The sequence below is a fragment of the Sinohyriopsis cumingii genome, chromosome 1, assembly GCF_028554795.1.
Source record: "Sinohyriopsis cumingii isolate HCF-2022 chromosome 1, ASM2855479v2, whole genome shotgun sequence".
Taxonomy (NCBI): Eukaryota; Metazoa; Mollusca; class Bivalvia; order Unionida; family Unionidae; genus Sinohyriopsis; species Sinohyriopsis cumingii.
The window spans coordinates 129,389,080-129,415,151 of NC_142961.1; the positions used below are offsets into that span (position 1 = coordinate 129,389,080).

At 34.7% G+C, this 26,072-nt stretch overlaps 1 protein-coding gene across 1 annotated transcript in view; it reads right to left on the reverse strand.

Moving 5' to 3' along the window:
* The window catches only part of LOC149807850 (uncharacterized), a 209,530-nt gene that overhangs the window by 107,952 nt on the left and 75,506 nt on the right, over window positions 1–26,072 (reverse strand). The window contains exons 2-4 of the mRNA XM_089961139.1: window positions 8,293–8,378; window positions 2,726–2,953; window positions 774–980 (exon numbers count right to left, since the gene is read on the reverse strand). Coding sequence (XP_089817265.1) covers window positions 774–980; window positions 2,726–2,953; window positions 8,293–8,377 — 520 coding nt within the window. The 5' untranslated portion in view covers window position 8,378. The remainder of the gene's footprint in view (window positions 1–773; window positions 981–2,725; window positions 2,954–8,292; window positions 8,379–26,072) is intronic.

Here is a 26,072-nt window from a genome sequence, read left to right on the forward strand (position 1 = left end):
ATTATATTCTCCATCCTATTGGACTTGAACGGCAAAGCTAATAAAGTATCTATACTTCATAATTAACCTACAATTCTTCTCGTGAATGTGTCAAAACATGATGCTGTAATATGCAATTATTTTGTTGTACATATGTATGTTTCTTGTCATTTTATTTGTACGGCACTAATTGGGTATCAATGAGATCAGCTTGCAATTATATATGAAGCCGCAAGAAAACGCTGTCATTTTGTTTCCAATGACATGTGGTGAGCGACAATAACGCAGCTTCTGCATTGTTAACAAAACTACATTACGTATGTGAGGCACTTCCTAAAGTATTTAATTATGGTACATGTATTTAACTTGCCGCAGTGACACACTATGAATAGGCATGGTACAAATTCAGCTTGTTGCTAAACGCAGAATGTACTTACAAGAATGTATGTGCACTGGCATATTGTTTACGGACAAATCAGAACAAAAATGCAGAGTACACACTGTGGTGCCTACCCTGAACTACGTTTGTTCTGCTCTTAGCAATGTGTATAAAATAGCTCTTACTATTAGGATGCAAAGTAATTTCGCTCCGATCGTCTTTAGTTAAATCTACCTATTGAAACTTAGCGACTATGTTGCAAAGTTTGTCCGTACGGTTTAAGACACTGCCCACGTGGAGCTATTTTAGGCATGAGATCGGAATGCGTGACGTTACATCCGGCCAATTCACATCCTTCCCTATTGCCATTAAATTGTAATGAAATTTGGTATAAAACGTGCAAAAAAGAACTTACCTGCATAAATTTCCACCTCGCATATATTAATGATATTTTCACTGATAGACCCGCTCCTTAACTCAATCGTCACATTTCGCAAGAGCTTGTCAAGTTGTGGAATTATAGTTATAATTTCTTGGTTGAAGTGTTCAGTGCTGTCGATTTCTACCTGTGTTCCATTACTTGTAAAACCCAAAACACGAGCCCCGCTTAATCTGCCAGTATCTGTCAATAAAAAAGATAATATTCAACCAATGTGTCTGGTAGAAAACAACATTTACCTTTATTTTTCCATTAAATTGTTTTAAACATATTCATATACGTAAGCTGTAGGACTCCATATATTGCATTAGTTCATTCAGACATTACAGCTTGATTGATGAATATATTATGTTGCTAGTGTCATAACAAATCAAATGACAGCTATGCATACATTTGTCTTTCATTTAGTGTTAAAACGCTCTGTTTAAGTTGCCTGTGTGTCTATGCGTGTGCAGTAAAAAAAAATATTTTTCTTTATAAGTATACATCTGATGGACCAGATTAAAAGCGAAAGGAAATAATGCTTTTTGGAGCGGACTTGACTAAATTTGCATACAAATTAAACTATAGTTTTGTTAAACGTAATGCCTGATAAACAAAGTAGTACATTACTGGGAATTATATTAAGTATCAATGAAATATAGTGTTACTGTTATATTATTTTCATGCCCGTAAAGAAATTTGCATACGTATTCTTCAGAGAAGTTATTAGGCTTAATTGGGTCTTTTTCATTTTCAGATGATATTCAATAAATTACTACAATTTTTTAAATACTGTATTAAACATTCAAAACAAATTGATCTTGAAATTTTACTGGACATGTGTTTTTCCCTACTAAGATTGCATTACAGCAGGTGCATTTATTGTGTTATTTATTTGGTTGCAGGCTCTAATTTGCAAGACGCTATCATAGGTCGGTAACTAGCAACATCTGCATATACCAGTTAGCCAGTCGTGCAGCAGAATGCTAGAGAATATAAAGCATGGAATCAGATTGATGTGCTTTGTGCATAAATACAAACTACAGAGTGCAGTACTTTCCTTAGGAATGAGGTTGCAAATATCATGCACCAAATATGATATAATTTCGTCTATATGTACGTGTTACTGTTTTAAATTGCATTTGGCTTTCGTTTGGGTCATTTGTCTCTATTAAACATATGTGCTTATTATTATGCATAGTACAGTCTTCGTTAGGTGCAACTTGTCATAGTCTAATTAGTTGCATGCCATGAACTGTACACACTGGAATTGTGCAGACATCTTCGAATGAAATTTGCATAAATATGCATGCGTAATGGCCAGTTTTAAGTGTGTGTGCCATTGCTATTCTGCTTATATCCTAGATACAGAACAGAAGTCTCTTAATTGATAATCGCGCATGACTCGAGATTACGTCTAGCAAGAGTCTGGGAAGGATCTATCAAAGTGATGGTAGTCACCACAAGCAAGCTTACTGTAACACAGAAGAGATCGTTTATTGGTTGTAATTTTACCAAGCTTTCATTATTATATACGTCGATTACGTCATAGCGAATGATTTTTTCATTTCTACTTCGGAATAAAGACAAATTATCTCAACACATACCCTAGGAGTTCGTTCTCTTATGCGCAGAAAGCGTGTAGATCAATAGGTTATAAATTTAATCACTTGATCATTAAGGGACACATGTTATATGCGTTATTTTCTCCCGCCTGGAAAGTAGGTATGGGAATTATGTGCGTGTGTCGCGTGTGTACAAACTGTGTCGATGGACATGATGGTAGAGAATGTACATTTCATTTACAAAAAAAAACTATTAAAAGGAGCGATCAACATATATGGGTTTTAAACAATTGTACAGATTAATATCTGACTTTTGGTAATAGTGAGCTTGGTTAGACGAGAGTAGCAGTATTGTAAATATAGTATACATTCTTAACATACACCATTTCCTGTTGAATATGATGATCTTTGTTAAAAGTCGATCCTCGCCAAGGTCAACGCTCCACCACGCCGGCTGCATTTTATTTGCGTCTGTAGAACTACACGATTTATGATTGAAATCCATATCCGCATTTCCATCAACAGACAGGTTAGAAGAGTAAGAGAAATTGTCAGAACTGTAATCTGATGACTGTCGAGTACGTTTTCTTAACGCTATGTTTTCGCCTTCTGATGAAAGAAGAATAAATAAAATATCAATTGGTTTTCTGAAAAAGCACACACAAATCAATACAATTACATAAGACAGGGAAACAACTCTCAGTATCCGGAAAGACCACATAGTTCAGACCAACACCCGAAAGAAGAAATGAAAACGAACTGACTCTAATTTTGCTCGTCTGCTATTAAATAAAGTTAAACAAATTAATCGTACGTAAATGATATGTTACTGGCATATCTCCAGAATAAGCACGTGTGTTTAGTCCTAATTGCTAAACGAACCAAACATACCTTCTAAATAAATGTATGAATAAGCTAGTAAACTAAGAACAGGTGAATGCGACGTTCCAACAGCGTACGAGATAATACATAATGTCATGTTTGATAGCATGTCTGATGCACGAAGAGAATTAAGGGGTCCTAAATTTAAAAAAGAAGAAAAGAGCTAAACCAGGCTGACGCATTCAAGTGTATGTTGAACCTGCTTCTAATCAGATATTCTTAACGTTTCTAAATCACAGTATTCTCGTTTTACGAAGTATTAAAATCATTATATAACCCATCCTAGAAAATTTTATTTTGTATTAGATTAATATGCCTAGAGTGAAGGTTGCCCATTAGAAGGAATCCAAATAAAGAAGACATAATATTAGCGACTTGACGTAGAAGTGTAAAATTGGTAAAGAAGCCTGAAAATGTGATATTTTCGTGTGTCGCATTGTTGCCAGAAACTTACATATTATATTCCTTCAAATGCTTCATGGAAACGAACACATATATTTGACTGATTTGATTTGGGAAAACGTCTCATTCATTTGTTTCGCCTTCATTGTATTATACAGGATTAATCTAGCATGCAACATATAGTTGATACATATATTTTGGTCAAGCTGTTAGGTTCATTGGTAAAAAGAGAATGTTATTTAAATAAAGATTCTATATTTATCATATGTGGTTATTTTAACTACCGAATTTTAACACGCTCTGACTTTTTGTTGATGACAATGTCCTATCAAACTATACATTACCCAATGAGCATATTGTTGATGATTATAATGATAAACCTTATGCATCACCTGATACTATACAGTCAGGCTATAATGGAATTAAGTCATTACTTGACCTTTGCAAGCAAACACGTTTATACGTAGACTGGAGAGCATATATGTAATAATACGAATATAGTACAGTATACATATACTGGACACGGCAGCTGTAGTTTATTAAATCATTTTATTGATTCTCATAATATTTCCAATAATGTATTTTCACTGTATGTTACTGAGCCTAACATTTAGTTGAACCATTGTGTTGGATGTTTAAAGCATGAATTTAATAATGTTAATAATATTGAATCAATATTTATGAAAGATAAATATTTTGAAAGAATAGAGCGTAAATCCTGTTGCCCACCATATATCAAGAATGAATATAAATCCCAAGTAAGAGACAAGGTTCTGAAAATCGAAACAGATATGAATTATAAACGGACACTTATTCAGGATGCTAACTTCTAGATTATCGAAAGAGTTTAGTCTGCACTATATTATATTTTTCACCAGGCTAGGCGGTCATTCTATAAAAGATTTAGACAATGTCATGATATAGAGCCAGAGAAATACGATGAAAAAATATGCAAGCATTGGTTTGATAATAAATCCGAAGAAAAACGGTTAACTTATGAGTAAATTGAATAATTAATATTAATAATGTACATTATTCAGTAATGTTCGCCACAACACAAAATACTTATAAATATAAGGCGCACCGTAAAGAAGTTAAATATGGTGTTCATGATGATCATGCATACATAATTTCATATTGTCATTATATTATAAAGTGTTTACTTATTCTTAGCATGCTAGTCACGATTTGTGTGAGTTATCAATGATTGTCTGAGACGAAAAGCAGAATTGTTATCGTGAGAAAGATTTCATCTAATTAATAAATTACCATGAGTCACGTGGGATAAAATATCTACATACGCTTGGATATAATACACTTCTTCAAAGTATTTCTTTTAAATGTCCATGAACATATGTTTTCCGGGATAATTCCCTTTAAACATTTTTCTCTCAATTATACTATGTCAAACCTGTCTTTATTTCCAGCGTATGCACTGTACATATACATTTAAGTACGACAATCCACATGCGATGTACGTTTGCCGTTTTATAAATGCACATCTGTAGCAATATTTATGAGAATTTTTAATATCTCTTTGCCTGGTGTGAAATGCCGAATCTGCAACAAGAACGAGAACAATTGCTTTTCATCTCCAAAGTGTTGATTTAGCAAGCTATACTCTAAATCTAAGCGAAGTAACATATCTTTAACTTTGGTAGCCTAGGTGACAAGGTTAGTTTCATCTAATATTTTCAACATTAAAGAACATCGGTTTTGTTATCGAAATAAAGGCATTCTTACAACGAGTACCTGACACAACAGTTATCTTCAGCATTCCCCCAACAAAACTGCATTATTGGTAATTTTAGTAACACCTAAAATATTGCTTGCAAACGTTGTATTGCAAAATTTCAGTATCTCTACTAAATCCATGTCACCAAATGGCAGACTCATGGCAAACACTTGGTTTATTACAGAATCAATCTTGTTAAAAGCATTCTCCACACTAAAATAGCCAGATAGATTTTGATCATTCAAAATCCCTGAAGCTGCTTTATTTGCATGAGCTGCTAGTATCTGCTTTGTTTTCGTCCAAACCAACAATGGAGTGAAAAATATGCCCATCAGCGTAAAGTATTGCGAACATATCATCAATATCTTCTGAGATAAATAAATGTCTGTTGCATCCGAACTGTAATCCTTAAATCATTAATACAAAAAGAAAAACATGACAGGACTTAAAACACAACCTTGCCTTGTACCTAATGTAAATTCAAAGGGAGTAGTTAAACTTTTCGTATTAAAACTCAGCTTTTCATATTTCTTTACACATCTATTGCAATGTTTACTATTTTACTATTCCTATTCTGAGTATTAATGACGATCATAATTTATCAAGCTGTACAATATTAAAGTTTTATTTGCTTTACTATCGACAAAAGGGCCATATCTACCATTACAATTTTGATAGATTTTTATGAATTTAAGCTTGAATAAAAGGATATTTCCGCATGCGAAATATTCTTTCCACAACCCTGCTTGTACCTCCTCTACCAGGCCATTGTCGTTTGTCTATGTGTATATACGATTATTCAATAAGTTAGTAAAGATCTTTCGTACATTATTTTAAAAACATGTATCTCTTTAATTGTTTGATAACTCTTGTCACCGCACTTACACACACACACACACACACACACACACATATATATATATATATATATATATATATATATATATATATATATATATATATATATATATATATGTTTGTATCACCAAGGTTGACAGTATTGTTCTGTATAATCGAAAATTGTAAAATGATTATCACGCAGTATATTTCAATACGCATAAAGTGTGCAGCAAATATTTCAAAATCTTCAAGGTCGACGACAAAATTGCCTATTTTGATGTAACACATACTGCGCAATATTTTAGCTAATTGACTTGTTTGTAAAATATACAATGCATGAATATAATGTGGTCTTGGTTAATTAGAATGATTCGTACGTCAGGTAATACGCCACTATAGTAATACACTAACGTCAGAAGACCTTGTCCTCGCATTTCCTGATTTCAAATATGAATGATGATTTCTTTATCTTGTAATGCTATTTCAGAGGAGCAAGGTGGTAAAATGTTTGCTACATTTAATTATATCTTCTAATGCATATATTAGAGACCAAATTAACAGCTGCCTTGACCGTCTCGTTCATTATTTGTTTAATTTTGTGAATGTTGTAAATACAGTGAGGAGTGAATTAAAATTAATAGCGTAAATAATTACATTATTTTGATCGCAAGTATTGTGTAGGCCATACATGTTTTCACGGAACCAATCATTTTACATCTTATTGGGGAAATAATTACTATACGAGGATTATTTAAAACGTTTTGAATATTAGAGTACCCGTTATTTATTAGTAAATCGTATGCCATTATTAACATGAACATGAACCCCATAAAACTCTACAAACCTTTGCATTCTGATTATCTAATTATTAAAGAAAGTCATCCTTTTCTGCGATTCATTATTGATAAGTTTCTGCCTCACTGGAGCTAAATTAATGTTGTACGGTGTGACTAAGTTTTGATGCTCTGCTGCTTTGGAAAATCTGTAAAGAAGGCGGATTCATGCGCATTTGCGTTGTCATGTAGTAGATGGATAACTCCAGAACCGGTGCGCGATGATTTGGTAGCATTGTTTTAAGTACAGATACATTGACGTAGAAGCCTTTTGAATTGAAAATAATAATTATTTTGCCACTCTGACTACATCGAGCAATTTATAGCCTCGTTTTCTCCAAACCAAACTTTGTTATTTCTTTCGAATTGATTGACAGTGCTATATTGGCAAACGGTTCTGTAGATATTTCAAATCGAAAATGTTTGTATCAGCCATAAACAACTGCTGAATCCATCTGACAACGAGCTTTCTGGAGGTAAAGTTGTTGTTCAATATTTAGAAATAGGAGACGACATAACAAGTGTTATAGTAGAGCTATATTCTAATCTGTATTCAGTATATTCATCAATTGGCCAGTCACATCAGCCACTTAATGCTAAAAATTGCAGACAGTGGGTTTCCAGAACATCGATCTTCTTCATTGGGTTCTTGGCCAGTTGCTTGAAACGAAACAACCACCTAAACGCTAGAGGACCCGGCTCATAACTATATCGCTAAACTTTATCCAAGTATTAAGATCAGCCAGAGATCATACTAAGAGAGCTCAATTTTAGCAGCATGGCTTTCGTTCATTGGCACAATTGTATTTATTCTCAAATATTTTGACGTTACTTTCTGTTACCTCCTTTTTAGTTCTGTCTAACTGCTGATCATCTTATACAACACTGTGTTGGTTATTGATGAACAGTAGATTTATGGACATGTTCCAAAAACAAACTGTTATACTAAACTGTTTATAACTTTTAAATAATACTTGTAATATAAGCTCGATTGCAACAGAGTGTTTATTGTAGTTGCCTGCCCAGATGTCGCTCTCTCCTCATCCACACACAATCCTTTTTTTATTAATACTTATTCCAATTGTTAACTTACGATCTTGCATCACATATCATTCGGGTTAGTGCATTCCATGTACTGATATATTGCCTGTAAAACACGTACCAATTATATTAACCATAGTTTAAATACAATATCAAACAGTGGAGATAATCGCTCCTGTTGGTATAAAAAATAAGTGGGTGCTTAAATACGTTACCACTAAAGCGATCCTGGTCCATATTCAGCTGTGCACATGTTGCCGCGATCAAACACAAAAATGTCCAAACAGTAAGCGATTTCATGCTAAAATGAAAAATAAAAAATATGTCACACTAACAAAAGCATTCAAACTAATAACAAAAAGGTATAATGTACCATTATGGATTTGTGCATCTATATGTAAATTTAACCGAACGGATTTGCAATCCGTGTTAGTTTTATGTTAATTAGTTTTATTATCGCTGCGTACATAACGATTATTATCTTAATCTTGTATAACTTCTCGTAACTATCTTCTTTTATAAATTGTTAGCTTCGAAGGTGTGTAGTAACATTGTTTTCGCTAGCTGAGGTTTCCGTTATCACAGTAGTTTGTAATTTCTATAATTCAGAATGATCGTATATTATTGGATTAAAAATATTATAATGATGGGAATGCAACAAATAATGCTGAAGGTTTCTAATATGGGAAATGTTCTCAACTGTACAAAAACACATCAATTGGTAAACATATTTTGGGAGTTAACCAGCGCGTCAAGAAATCAGCAATATAAAGAAAATTAGAATTGTGTTCATTCTGTTTTTGAATATGTATATGTGGGTGATAGAGTGATAGCTTAAATAATCAAATATCAATCAGCTTGCGTGCTAAAATGTATGTCTGAAATCAAATAAAGCAAGATAGTGCTGAATAATTTCATATTCCATGTGAGCCATTCAGCATAAATACACTTTCATCCTTGAACAAGATTACTAATTCGGACAGATTTGTTCGTGATTAAATGAACAAATTGTATTATATAATGTTCTAATCTTCTTTGATGTTTCAATTGTATGTCGAGTAATACAAATAATACTTTAAAATACCATAACTCATAAAGTCCTGTTCCGAGCGAACAATATTTCATTTCCAGGTAGTTTATTTCATATACTTTTTTTTACAAACTGGGGTAAATATAAACTATTATCATTGAAAATAGGTATACTAGTAACAAGGGAAGTAGCTAATAAAATCATACCTATCAGACTACGAGATTGTTCTACCTTTGCTACTTTACTCGCATCATCCGGCTATTATTTATGCAGTATAAAGGTAAGTTATATTATTGTTTGTGTCCTCCCCTGTTAACATTTTTAATAATTTAACTGGTCTATTTTTTTAAAGTTTAGAACGTGCGCGTTACTGTCGCTTCACTTATATGACTGGGGGAAAAAACGATGCTCTCAAAATGGAATGGTCATGTATTGATTTCTTTCTAAATTTGGACTTTACTACTCTGTTATAACTATCGACGATTGTAATATAACAAATTATGAGTTATGGATGATAACCATATTGTATAAACTTTTGTTTATACAGTAGCCAAATACGTAATTTTAAATTGCTACATTGCTATAAACTTTAGTCTATTAAGTAATATAGCTGCTTCCTTAAATAAAAAGGATTTATAATGACAGAATTAACCTAGTAATAAATACTTTGTATCTTTATTCATAGTATTTTCTGCAATCAATCTATATATATATATATATATATATATATATATATATATATATATATATATATATATATATATATTCCATATCTAATGAGGTGTTACTGACCATTTTATTGAGTTTTCAATAATTGCATATTTCCTTATTGTATTTTTTAGCTTACTGGTTAAGATACATCATATACAACACTAATCTCATCTTATACCATTATTCCTGTATTCAACTATCTGGCCCACAAATTAAGCTGTGCTTTATGTACATATGTCAATGCAATATGTTCAACGAAACCAGCTGTGATAGCTTTAATCATTAAGAGGCAACGAAAGTCTATTTATGCTTTCATATAGAGCTTTTTGTCTGTCTCTCTGCAAGTACTCCTGTATGAATGCATTTATAGTGCCATGGGAAAAGTGAGAGTTCACTTTTGTGTCGCAAGTCGATGTTATTTTGAAAAATATAATTTGAAATCCTCACTGCATGGATAAATGCTATATACATTGTGTGGGCTTATTGTTTGTTATCTGTGTGAACTAAAGCAGATCCGAACTGCTATTTAAAATATAAATAGCAAGCGAGTGATATTTTGCATCCCTTGTGATGCAAACAAAACTTGTGGCAATAAGAGGATCATGTGCCTTTGCCGTTAAGTCCAGCAAAACACGTTACACATAAGTCTCCACCTTTGATAGAGTTATTCGGAATTACTTTTGTGGACATAGCACGACATGGTGCCTTTTGAGATAAAGCAGAATCGGAACATCGTCGGACCTTTCTTTTTCAGCAACTTATGTGCATCCTGATGAAGGAGAATGAATTCATACAGCTACATCAGAGATCATATCGAGAAGCGACGGAAATGGCTGAATGGTGTTTCGATTCGATTAATTAATTGACAATGATACGTGTATATTCTCTGAACATAATTGATAGAAAAGAGTCAAAGACTATAAGCTATTTAAAATTTAACTAATAATTTATATATTCCTAGAATACAAAGTGAAAATTAGAACAAAGAACTTACGGTATTATCATTCCGGTCCGAATTCAGTATACATTATAATGAATCAGAGGAGTCTTATATCTCCAGACAAAATAGTTACTTGAATTCAATAATTAAATAAAATAAAATTCAGCATTACTGAACACAACATAATACAACTTGAAAGTGCTAGATGTTACAGTGCGAATGACCAATTTCTTACAATCACAATATTATATTATTCTCTACTTGGTCACAATTAGCACTTTCTATAAATAAAAAAACCATTACCTTATAGAAAAAACTTTCTAAAACAATTCTGATGTTAAAAAACAAAATCTGGATTGTTTATAATTCACTTAAGAAACTAAACTACCTTGTCCCAAATAAACATACATGGATAGAATAATTTAGCTATATATTAGTTGTTTAAAATGAATGAAATAAAAAAGGTCAATCAGGTCAAGCAGAAATGAACTCAGTTTAGGACAACTTATGGTCCAGAATATAGTATTATATTACAATATCATGGAATGAAATATGAAATACAAACAGTTTTGAACGCAAAAACAAAGAATTAAATTCAATATACATAACCCATCCCCTCACAATTAATAATATATACGCAATAATGCTTACATTGTCTACTATACGTCAAATTTACATGTGGTCAAAATAATTACATAAGATGAAATCATATAAGAGACACAAAGTCTACATGAAACACTATATTTCTTAACTCTTGAAGGTGGATTTGCTATTAAATTGTATTTTCCTTTTAGTGCCTGATGTCAATAGTATGTTCATTCAAACTCGAACTCTACCTTAATATTCTTTGATTCTGTGTTTCATCTAGCCAGTGAAAATAAGGGTTTGTGATCATAAAACACAATAATAGGAGAAGTAGCTTTATTAACGTAGACTTCAAAGTGTTGTAATGTCAATATCAACGACAATCATTCCTTCTCAGTTGTGGAATAAATGATCTGGTGCTTATTTAATTTCGTAGAAACATAGCCAACTGGACGATACACACCATCTGTATAGTTTTGAATCAATACTGCTCCAACCCCAACATCATCTGTGTGTTTAATATATTAAATTTTAGTACGGTGCATTGTTAAGCATGGGCATTAATTTATCAAAAGATTCATCACATTTTTCAGACCAATGAAATTTAGGTTTTTGCTAAATAAATTTGTCAGAAGTTCAGCAGTTATGAAAAATATTGGAGAAAACATTCCGATAGTATCCAGCCGTATACAACATTCGCATCAGTTTCTTTATGCTGATTGACATAGGGAATTCAGAGATAACCATACCTTTGCATACATAGGTTTCATTTGTCCATGTCCTACGATATGTTCTCGAAATGGAACACAAGCATGGCAGAAGTCACATTTGGGTAAACCAACTGTCAAATTTGCAACACTGCGTCCGTGAGAAGAATTTCTGAATTGTCGCTAAATGATTTTTACAGGTGTCGTTGGAGATGATGGCATTATTTATGTAAGCATCACAATTATCTTGACCATATGTAATCATGTTCATTAAACGGTGAAAATTACTAGGCGAACCTTTCATATCAAACGGAATCACTTTATATTGTCAAAGGTCATCTGGATCCACGAATGGCGAAATTCCATTTGCCCTTTCCGTCAGTGGAATTCGCCAAAATCCTTTCAGAAGGTTGAATTTGTGACATGCTTGGTATTTCCAAATTTATCAAGGCAGTCACTGAATCTTGGTAATGGAAATTTATCTGTTTTTGTCACACTGTCTACCTTTACATAATCAGTGCACATACGGAAAGTATTGTGGTACTCGCAAGAGACCCATAACTCTATCATCAGAATGAAAACTTTTTCCTTTGTATTGTTGCCATACTTTAATTTCATTATCTGGCTGAGTCGAGTGCAGATTAGTTCCTGTAAGACTTTTACAACTTACAGTTAAACTTGGAAACATAATTGAAATGATTAATTGTTTTATATTCATTAGAAGAAATTTCATTTTACCAACTTTAATGGTCATTTGCATAATATGTTCAAACACTAGTTCAAAAAGACAAATTTCTAAATATTCCTTTTTGACTTATAATTGTTGTATAGTCTATGTTTAATATTTTTTCTTTGTTCGGTGGTTATTTTTGTATATGTTTTTGTGTTCCTTGTCTCCAGTTGGCACCATTTTTCATTTAGGATTGACTAGCAATTACGTGTTTGTGGCAGTATAGAAGCTGAAATTACCTTATTACACGTGTACATTACGATGATACGAGACACATACACCCACTTCTTATAGGCATCACACTAGCTGCCCAACATGCAATTTTAACAATTAGATTTTAGTTGACGCTTTGCTGAAGCGAAGTAATTGATCAACCTTATATCATGGGAGGCTTACCGAACCAGGCTTTAGGGGCCATGCAGATATTATAATACAAGTACACAATTACAATCGTTCTTGATTTTAAAGTGAGACACGAGACAGTAATACGAAAAACATCAAAATGATACAGTATTTTTCCCTCAACCATCTCAATCGTATATACACGTACATATAATTAAGAACGTATGTTTGTTGTTATATTGTGCTGTCATCATTAGTTAATGTTACAATATAGCATCATAATTGTCTACACATTTTGAGATCTAGTCCTTCCGTATAATAAAGGTATAACTTTGAAAAGGGGCTATTCTTAGCAAAATATCAAACAGTCATGCTTTGCAGACTTTGGACTGATTATAATGTGGACTGATCAGAAATAGCTTTAAAGTCTTAGTAGAAGATCTGATGCTATAACCTCATCCTGTTTATAGCAAATTGTACTACCCAAAAACCGTTGGAACCAATAAAGGTAATTCGTCTAAGACTAAATAAAAGACACAACTTGATTTTCTGCCTTGGTTCTATCGAATTCAGATATTATGATTATTTAATCTATGGTACATATCTGCTGTCATTGTATCGGATGTATTATTAACTTATCTTAGACTCATTAGAGACTGAATATCGTAACGTAGAAATTTCTGGGTCAGGGCAATCTGTTGATTGGTCGATATGAATCTCAATACAGTAAGGTAGTCTATTATATACCTAATCGTTAAATACAGTGATTTACCGGATAAATGATGCTCGAATTTCTTCATTTCTATATATTTTACATGTGAAAATATATCTTTATAATTTCACCTGTGAAAAATATATTCATATGTTTTCAGATGTGAAATATAAGATTCCCCATTATGACATGCGATGATGAGTTGTTTGTGCCCACAGTAGTTGTACATGCAGAAATGAAAATGACAACTTTGTGAGCTAGAACAAATAAATAAAATCTGATTTACATTACAGACATATAAAATAATCTTTGATAACAAATTTGACAAGACTCTGTTAGCATATATATCTGAAGTTATTCCCCAATAATTATTTGACAACAAAAATAAACCCTTTGCGATGCATTGAAGAATCGGATTCGTATTGTTTTCATATGGGATCAAATCGTTCACAAAATGACACAAATGTAATTTATTGCGAGAGGTTAGGTCAGCATAATCCTACAGGTTCATAAGTAACGTACATTTTTATACGATCAGCTAACGAAAGACAGGTGATTTCACGGAAATGGGTTTTGGATGAACGTGCTGTGATGAAGCGTGTGTTTAATCTTCTGAAGTTCGATTCTGTTACACGTGTATTTCACCTTATGCTACCAAAAGGTTATAGTTTAATAAGTGGCGAAGGGGCACGAAACTGTTGAATGATCATCTAAATCTCAATATAATAAGTCAGTATATCAGGTTTTCTATATCTAGATTGATGGTATATACTAAAGAGGGTAGGGAATGGGCCAATTGGTGATTACGATGATACCCTCTGCAACACGTTGTTAGGTATGTTAGGCCCTTTGTCTTTGTAATACCAGTTTTTATAGTACTTATGCACATAATATAATGCCTGAAGTACGACGGACAAATGCTAATAATACAATATATAAAACACACCATGCATTCATGGCATTTATTATTATTTTTTCTGTCTTATGTTTTGTCAGTAATGCTGACGATTTATAAATACAAATTTGGGAATAGTGCTATCTTATTTAACTTACGCTTTCCAAATCAGTCAACATCTTGGAGAAAAAAACAACATTCATAACTTATGAAACGGCAAAGTTAACAAACTATGATATCTGGTTAAGGACGTTCACAGTGATACAGTGTTGTGGTAAAAAAGGCGACATCTCGATATCGTATCTCATTAATATTTTCATATTATTATCGTTTGGTTGCAATTTCTCAGATCTGTTACATTACATATGTTTTACATGCATATTCATCTTCCCAATTAATGTACTAATATAGATATATCATAAATATAAAAGTGTATGAGCCTACATTATTACATTTAATTGCAAACGCAAACCATAACACTCGATGTTTAAATATATTTTAAATGCCAAACGATAGAGCTATAATTAACATCCATTTAAACATGTATAACATCTATATATGCTATACACATATATGAAATATCATAGCGTGCACACATAACTATCAATATGTACATATATTATAACTAGTATAAACCAGATACATTCTTTACTCGTTTTTCTATGAGGTTCCCCCTGGCCATTGTATTGTATCAGTGCCTGTTAATCCTGTTTATTAACAATATTAAAATCCTTTGTTGTCACGGATACATATCAGACTGAGAAATCAAACAATTAACTGTTAGTTTGTACGAGCGAGACAGACCGTAAATCGCTAGCTATTCGACTGTATAGTCCCAACGGTCCACCATATAGGTTTTCACACAGTAAAAATATATACTTTATTAGTGCCCAGACCGCCCCATGCCGCCATGCGGCCCAGATCCACCAGTTTTAAAAAAAAATCCTATTTTTTTTGTTATGTCTACAATTTTATTTGTTTACTCACTGAAGTCAGAGCTCTCCATATCACGATGGAACATTGGATTGCTAACGATCTAACGTATACTCAAATTCACAAGTATATGACCGTATATCGCTGACCATCATAACATACTTTTCTTTAAGTGTCTTACAAGCATTCACACAGTGGTTTTTCTTTCATATTCGCCAGACAAATCCAACCTTTATTTTTTTATATCACCATTACCACCGGAACGAATCGCTGAATGTGTGTATCATCATCACCCTGGAGTAATATGATGAACCTGTACTCGGATGGAAGTTTGTATCTTCCTTCAAATTTTCGTTCTTATATTGTTTCAAAATCCTACGTGCTTTTTCAGCATTAATTTGGTCAGTACGTTGTATACCTGCAAGTCATAATTATTCAGTCGCAGAAATAATCGGATTCGTATTTTCGTATTTCAGTATACGAAAATTATTTAATTAATCTAAAAGGTGGAATGTGTTACGTTCTAAGGTGTTAGCACAAAAAGATATGACCAGGGTTGGTTGATGCCCATAGGTAAGTATTTCCATGGTGTTGGGCATACTGCTTGCCGTAAGCTGTTGTAACCCTTATAGTATTTACGTCCAACGGGCTTCAACACTGATCAGCATTAATTCATGCGTACGTACTACCCCTTTGTGAACCCTAGATTGCAAAATGGCATTCTAGCAGGATCAAAAGGCGATATATGCGACATGACTACCCGCTGAAATTATGTACTGCCCAGTCAAGCAATTAATGCCGATCAGTATTTTTAAACCATGTTGGTTTTTCAAATAATATTCACAACATCTCATATAAGCACAGTCGTCTCCTAAAATATTTAGAAAACAAATTTCGTCGTTGGTGTGATTCGAATGTGTACTGATCAACCGCCATTATATTTGACAGTTAGAGGCTATACCATTGTACCACGTTCCTTGTTTAATCTTGTACTTTCATTAGCTAAATATATGATTACAGTGCTGGAGAAAAAATGAAGCAATGTTCCCCCACACCCTTATATGGGTATGAAAAGCGGCGACATTATTATTACTGAGCGATTTCGCCGAATCAATAACGAGGGCGGACGCTTTTCATACTGAAACTTTGTCTATTTCATGTCTAAATCGTGACTTATTAAAATAATAAAATCAGTATGAGATTGTTCATTGTGGTTAGTACTTTGTTTTGAAACGTCGAATCATAAATCGCTAGCAACGGACCGTAGACATGAAATAGCGAGTTAGCATTCACTCATAGCCAAACACCAGTTTTTTCCGGGCATTAGCTACATATCCAGGTGTTGCAAATAAGATGTAAAAGCACAAACCATGAAGGAACGCGTATCCTAATTTTGTATAACGGTGTAACACAGAAGGGCAAAATCAAAACCAATTTGGATCGTAAATAATCTTGACTTCTTTCTCATCGGTTTTTTCGAGTCGGCAACGTGGCTTAGAGATACGCATACGGTGCTGTTTAGTCGAGGACTTTAGTATCAGTGGAGTTATCTCCCTCGCAGTCAGATACGCGATTTTTACTACCGGTAAATCGTGTCTTTGTAATACTTGAGCTTGACGAAAAGTTTGCCTGGCACTGAGGTTTGTAATTAATATATGTAGACAGAATTGTGCGAATAAACACACAACAATATGATACGGTAATGATCGCACTCTAACACTGCTTCAGTCTCCCTGTGGCTGTGAGATCCTGGGAACGAACCACTTATGTCTCAGATATTAAAATTGTATTCGCTGATTATTTTTCGATCGTGTCGACAAAATTATGCCCTGCTCAACGCTTTGTAATGAAGCTCGGTAAATACCAAATAATGTTCCAACTGCATACATCGATTGAAATATCCTCTCTTCACCTCTCTGAACATTTACTAATCCAACAAGCGGTGAATCTTGTTTCATTCTTCCCGATCCCCCTTCTCACAATTTTAACTCTGCGTGATACTTCTAGATTTCATAAAGAATTATTAAGCGGCTTAGCATAAAGGTAATTGTCGACATAATTGTTGCTGATCAAGCCACTAAAGCACTCGTACATAAATATATGTTATGGATATTTTCCCCACACTAATCGTAAGTTAACTTGCGCTAGTAACAAATCCTACCCGTTTTCGCCAAAATCAGTTCATTTATTTTATCATAATACCGTTTCAGCGCTACGCAAAGTTGGATTTGGTCTCTCAACCAATTCCACATTTCTAACACAGGCTTTGGCCAATTACTACGATGATTTGTTATCGGAACAACCACGGCGATTATCGTATACAGCCATCATGTTTAACCACCTCGATGTGTCAAAGAGTCACCACATAGTTGGCTGAAAGAATCCGTAAATCATTTGGAATACATGTTATAAGATCACATACCCGCTGTTGAATCTCTGAGAGAGATAAAAGTGATAATATGACTACAACCTGGCAAGATTCAATGCGAGATAATGCACGCTGTAATTCAAGAGACGACTATTGATGATTTATGTAACCTATGGTGGCCCAGCTATCGTATAGTCGCATTTAAGAAAATTGTTCGCTTCAACATAAATTATGTTCAATTCAAAGAGAAAGGTTTCCAGATCTACGTGTGCCATTGTGCTATCGTTCAGCAGATACCCGCAGACAGAATGTTGAAGTTGAGATTCTCGTGTCCAACATAAATCAAAAGATCGTTCTTAAAGATATTGTTGTTGTCGCCGTGGATCTTGTTGAGAAAGTTTTAGCGGAACCAACGAGTGATTTGACTCTAGGATATGTTATAACCATTAATTCGTAAAAGAGACTAACTATATCTGATATTAATATCTGGATAGAGGAAGATCCTTTTGAATGGTCAAATTTAGTATACTTAGGAGTATCGAAAGTTACAGAAATGACTAAACTATGGATGGTTATCATAGGTAATTGAAATATGGCTGACGAAGATAATCAAATTCCGAAAGCCAGCGATGCAGTGTTTTACACTGTGAAAAATAGCTGGTCATGACAAAGAGTATAAACTCGAGTTCGATCCTGATGTTGTGTTCATCACAGTGTTGAAACAACATCAAAACAAAAACCTTGCGTGCTGTAACACAGTAATATTGTGGCAGTATTCGTCTAATGACCCAAAACAATTTGTCATCAACATAATCAATAGTAGTCTTGACCACCAAAGTGCGAATGTGATGATGACGTGCCTTGAATGTACCCGACGTCGGGGTGCAAACCTCCTCCGAGTTAACTCGTTTGAGCCGGTGCTTTCATTTCCTAGCGAGTCCATGCTGGTCACATTTGTTTATCTTCATGAATTACTTGTAGTTGCTCACGGACAAATCCACGCTGAGGAGATGTTGAATCGGTTCTGTAGATTGTAGGCCTGCAAGTAGGTCGTATCACGTTGGAAATTTTATGTGTGGTTACACTTCAAATAGGATCAGATGCTCTTTATTTACCGCCTTCTAGTTCACCAGGTTCATATAGACACTTTACAATCACGTTACCGATTTCCGGTAAGAATAATACATATGGCTGCCGAGCATGCACGCTCACCGATATGTGTTTCTTCGAGATTCGAGATTGCATTAATGAGTTTCATGGAAATTGCACGAGTAACTTCGTTGTTTAGATCACGTGAGGTAGTCATTCAACCCATTTACGAGACCTGGTGTCCGTAGACATTTCATAAGCTTACCGATATCGAATCAATCGCTCAGCAAGTTTTCGATTAAATCGTTCAACGCGATGCAACGATGTGTGTTCTCGTCTGATTTTCACATTGCATTGTTTCATCAGCGATGTTGCTGTACCAAGAAATCGTTTTCCAACATCCAATTGTAGCAACTGTAGCCATCGCAGGCCACAAGAGGGCCAGGATCCACCTTAATAAATTCAGTTGATATTTTACTTGCTAGCGACTCTGCTTCTTTGTATTTGCTAGCAACGAAGACGACAGTCAACGCCTATTTGTATGTGCGTGTGCGTGACGTCTGCCAGTTATAATATTATCATGGGACTAGAAACAATGTTTTTAAATATAATGAATCGCTTTAGGCGCTAGTAAATAAATGTGCCACATTGCATGTCTGGTCAACCAATCTGCAGAAACAGCATGCGTGACACACGCCACATCAGCGAGTTTACTAATCGCTGTTTTTTCCTTCCCGTATACACTTGGACTATAATAAATCGACTCCATATCATAATTTACTGCGATTAATTGCCTTCGCCTACCTCGTACTTACCGCTCATTAAGAATCTATTCAACCAGTTTGCGCGTGATTCTCTGGAAGATTTGTTTACAGAAGTCAACGTGTGAATCAAATATACGTCTGCGATTTGTAGTTGTTGTCGATCTCGACGCTTATACCCAATTCCATGAGCATGGCATGCTTGATCAATCGCATTCATTGGATGTTCTCTTGGTTTACGCTGATTGCGCTAGTTGAGTTGAATATCAAGTCGATTTTCAGGACCACAATAATTATATCGCTGAAGATGTTTCTCACTCGGATACTTAGCTCATGAGTCTCTGACAATTTCACAAGTGCAGCAGCAATATCACCATCACGCACTGCTTGCGACGGCTTGCGACGGTGACACAAATTTGTATTTTGTTTGAACTACATTTGACGAACTTTCCTGTAAGCTTACGTCGACCATTCTTAGTCGTCGTTGCTGGTGTCATATTTGACCGACAAACAAATCCAGCCCCGATATTTTCACGAGGTTGACACAAAAACACCGACCTGATCTACGTCACACACCGATACACTCATATTTCCAATGTCATTAGAGGTAACTGCAATCTGTAAGGTGACCCTGGGATGGTTCTCCGACCATTTGGTCAACCTATTACGGGGTTAATAAAAAAAAAATTAAAAAAAAAACTGCAATCTGTTGGTTTTCATCAATGGCGTTCATAAGCACACGCTGTGAAATATTTATTAAACCAGGTGATCCGGTAACATGAATATTATTCAATATACAAACTTGGCTGCACATGCACAGATGATTCAACGTGGATTTATTACGATCAATCTGCACTATCCTCGTTCACGATATCGAATTGGTCTTGATACAATTAATGGTTACTCGATTTAGTTTCTTGACAACAACATATCCGCAACCATCCCGGTGATGATAATTAATATGCAGAAACTAACTTGTTCAATTTGCATGGCAGTGTCACAACATTTCACAAACATGTCAACGAGCTACAACACAACGGTATCCATATAATGATCATCATATTGAAACCATGTATGCCCGTATGATTTTGTGCGTGTCTCATAATTTTAACTGACAACTTGACATAATCTAGTTGACTTTGTTTTCTCCAATTACAAGCAACTCAAGCATGAACGTCTCCTCCATTATTACAAAAACAATAGCATGTTGTTGCAGTTGTACTTGAACATATCAAGAAAATTAGTATGATGCCTTAAATATCTTATTTAATGCAAACACCTAACAAGTTACAAAAAAAGCAACTACAAAAAAACATTCATAATTAAAGTTAAGACGATGATGGGAAATTATGCTGGCGCAAAATCCACTAATAAAGCTACGACATTTTGAATTATTTTCTAGTGGCTTATTATGCACTTATCCAATCACAATCATGTGTACAATTAAGCATGCATAGTCTTGAGAAAGTAATACATATCCTCTCAAGTATGTGCTAGCTCTTTCACCAGCTGTATAATTCGGGAAGCTTTTATGTTAATGAGCTGGCTCTTGTCTGACTACAAGCAATGCCTCATAACGCCAGTATAATCCATTGCCTGAATAAGTTGAGATATCAATATTTCACTTTGGTATCGGCATTCAAAATAAACAATTTTCTTGGCATAGAGCATCTCCATTCAAGTCAACTGACAAACATAAATAAAACAAAGATATGTCATCTTAGACCCAATAACGATAAGTTTGTTGCTTGGAAACAACTGTGCTGATACATAGTTTAGGTCTTCAATGAATAACTGCCGTATTGTACAATCACAACCGCTGCCACAGTGTACAATCATTTGTTGGCTTGTGAAGAAGCCAGTAATGTAGATTGTAGTAGTAAATGGTGCTCTGTCCGTTACAAAAACAGTTAGGCCTTCTACCGCCATCCCCACCCCTCCTTCACCGACCTCTCGAATCGGACAACTGCTGTTTTATTAAGGTCCCAAGGAAAACTCAGCATAGCATGTCAAAAGTGTTTATATTACAATGTCTTTTTGTAACTAGCAATGCCATTAGAAGCTTTCGTACAAAGTTCAATATGGTATCACAACTCGAAGCAGCTGAAACGAATATTCACTTATTTAGGAAATGGAATCAATCGATTATAAAAATTTCGTGTTAAAAATACAACCGTTCAAAGTGCAATAAAGAAAGCAATGATACACAGTTCACGAAAGGTAAACAGAATGATATTCGCTTGTAGTAAATACGATAATGGCGATTTGTAGAAAGACGGTAGCTACTTGATGATAATGATACATGTGTGTCACAGAATTGTGTACCCAGTTATATCAATATGAATATGTTGTCAGAAATGTACTCGGGATTCGTCGCCGCGTACAGCGTCACCCGAGGGTTGTATATTTTTTCGGCTTAGTTATTTCGAAATCCTGAGCGAAACTCAGACCATGCTGCACGAACAAATTGCCTGCAGTGGGGAAACCCAAGTACCCAGCTGCGCATATCTGTCACAGCTAGTGTACATATAGAGCAAATTCTCTATAACCAAATCACATTACGCCAAGTCTTGTCATGAAGCTTACCCCTTTACGGAAGCAAATCTCCAGCTGTAGAAGTAATGAAATTCTTTATTACTATTAGTTTATATGAAGAATTGCTTTCATGCTTTAGATGTTTTAGAACCTTAATTAATGTTTCAAAAAGACTTGTATCTGCAAACATATTCATTGAATGCAGTAGCTAACGAGCAGGAAACATATATTTTTTTCTAAATTCTACGGAGAGTCAATACCTAGATTATACAACGCTATATTATAAATACTATAGTCTGGTTCGAGTTAGCTATTTGTTGCAACTGAGTTGAGTCAGAACTATGTGGGGTTTCGTGTGACGTATACGCTGTGTTTTGGTGACGCTGGATCCGAAGAGTTGACTGGTTTTCTCAATGCGAGGGACCAGGTCTTCGCCACCATCGGGTCTGTGATTTGGGGGATCTTTCAGCAGACGGAGAGGAGCGGACCATGCGTGAGTGCTTCTCTGGCCATTTACTAGAGCGCGTGGAACCGGAGTTAACATCTTGGTCGTCAAATGGGCGCCACGATAGTTGTAGTGTTCCATGTTATTTCCACAATTGCATTTCATAGTTTCATTCATTCCTATTGTTATGTCGTTATATGAACGATCGATAGGTTAATAATGTCATTCATTCCTAATATGTCGTTGTATGAACGATCGATAGGTTCATCATTTCATTCATTCCTATCGTTATATGAACGATCGATAGGTTTGTAATTTACACTGCTTTTCAATATCGTTTTATGAATGATACGTTCAAATTTACCTGCCTTTCTAAATCGTTATTTGAACAATACATAATTACATTCTTTTCTAAATCGTTATTTGAACAATACATTCAAGAATCTTTTTATTGTGGGTGTAGGTCAATTTTATTTTGTTGATCGGTGATAGGAATTCACGTTTGTTTTGAAATTCCATTTGTTAAATTCATGTGAGGTTTTTTTTTTTTCTTTTTTTTTTTCTCGTTTAGTTAATTATTGTTAGTTCCATGTTAGGCAGTTTATAATTTTCCTTATCTTTTTGTTTATAATGGTTGCACATTTGTTAATATTTAAATGCGTTTATAAATAAAAATCTTGTAAACGCAGTTGCTTTTGGTGTCTTCCCTAATCCAGTCCCAACCCGGCGTCATCCTGTGACAATGTGTAAGGTCAGGAAAATCAAATGGCAAATGCAACATAGCTTAGGTGAAATCTAGGACAAATTATAATACTTAAATCGTGAATTGTGTTACGAGTCTATAACAGAAACGAACGAAGAACACAAGCTTTGTAAAATTTAACAATTAATTTTATACCATAGGATTCAAAGTGAAAAATGAGAAAAAATAAAATCTCTCTCTCGCTCGCTCTCTCTCCACATTGGACTTAATAAATCTTAAACGTGTCAAGACTGTTGACACCCTATATATACATTAATGAAATCGATAAAAAGGAGCCCTAACGAATGCATTAAACTGAAACTCGAGCAGAAAAAGCAGGCTATAAGTATCAACCTTTAAATATCGACGACCTTCCTAGCCTCGTTCACATCTTTTGCTAGTGTCCCTTTTTTCACGCAAATTCAAGTGATTGTTTTGAGATCCAGCAGCAGAGAGGGTGAACAGCTTTTAATTGACATATCTGTCAAATCGCAAAATAAGCTTTCCTCTAAAAATCGCAAAAACTCTAATCGACTTACTGTCGAATTGCAAAAATAATCCTTCCTAAAGATCGCGGCGGTGGGGGCGGGGGAGGGGGGGGAGAGACAGCGTCTTCGTTGCTGCTACTATCCAAAAATGTTATCAAGACCTACTCGGTATCGCGACCGCAGGATCATATAAGTTTATTGTTATAAATCCATGTGGGGATAATTGAGCCTGACTAAGTAAATTTCAAACTTAATTATGTCCATGTCTCCGCTGCACCAAGTCTGATGAATATTTCGCAGTATCAACACCATTGTGCAGTTATCTCTGAGTAACATAAATTATATTTGCAATTTTATGTCTACCGCGTGAATATATTCTAGCGTGATTTGATTGCTTATCCAGCATTACATCGTCGTATACAAATACATTATTAATAAATCCATCAATATCATCTACAGATGGCGCTTCATTAATATCAGTAATAAATTCAATAACATCATCACCGTTTTCATCCAACAAGTTTGCGTTTCTAAAGTCTTTAAGAACATCGTAGCATCGCTGATCATCTACAGAGCTACTAAATGCAACTTATATTATTTCAACCATCTCATTATCAAATTAAGTGGCAGTTGCGTTTTACCACTTCCAAATGGACCTATTATGATCATTCGGACAGAATTTGGTAGCACAGCATGATGCTTGACCAGCTATCTCTTGCTTTCTGGTCGCCGAAAAATCAGTTAAATCCATGATGTAGAAATAAAAAAATTACATGGATTTATACTGTTTAAAATACAAGAGGCGCACTCCCACAAGTGGACTAAGAACTATTACAACAAACAGTGACAGATGAGCAGGTACAGGTAAGTGTGAACGATGTGGTACATAAAATTCAAGTTTATCTAAACAGGCGGAGTTATAAAAAAGGATGTGATATTGCCGCGCAGTTAGCAAAGTTACCTGCATATAATTTCAGTGGTCCTGGTACTCGACTCGGTATCAGGCTTGATAACCAAGATCAGCCAAAACCCGGTGAGTATCCAAAGAATGCTATTGTTAAAGCGTGTCACGATCATGATGTAGCTTTTACAAGTAAAAATCTACAAGATAGACATATTGCATATGTAAAATTAATTCATGCGGTAAATTACATAAAAAAATAAATCTTTCAAAGAATCATTAGCCAATTGGTTGGTGAGATCTGCGATGAAAAGTGAACTAGTATATGGAACTGGTAATTAATCAACCGATTATTATTATTATGGAGTCGATTTATCATATTCCAAGAGGATACTGGAGGGGTAGAGCAGCGATTAGTAAACTCGCCGAAGAAGCAAGTTTCGAAGGTTCTACTGCTGAAAAATGGTTAGCACGACAGACAGTATGGCAAATTTACCTACCACCGCCTAAAACAATTCAATACACACATTTTGATGTTAGTGTTCCTACTGAAGTTCATCAAGCTGACATTTTATTTTTACCATATTTTCAAAATTGGAAGACGTCGTGTAACATACAAATACGCGTTAGTTGTCATTGACGTTGAAAGTAGATATACAGAAGGAGAGCCACCATTAACAAAGACAGCAACTGCAGTAACTTCTGTGTTTGAACGAATTTATCGACGTGGTGGTCTACGCTGGCCACAGCTACTACAGGTTGATCCTTGCAAAGAATTTCAAGGCGCAGTATCGTCGGTGATAAAACAACATAATGTCAAAATCAGACGGGGACATACTGTAATTCATCGTGATCAGGCAGTTGTTGAACGATGTAATCGAACGATTGTTGAGGGTTATTTAGATATCAATACGCGAAAGAAAGAATTAAATATACAAGATGTCGCGAGTGGGTTGCAAGATTACGATGTGCGATAGCTGCGTTAAATAATGAAATTACTCGAACAACTACCATTAAACCAATTAATGCAATTACAAAAAATACATATACCTGTACAACGACGTGATTTTTCAAAGCAACC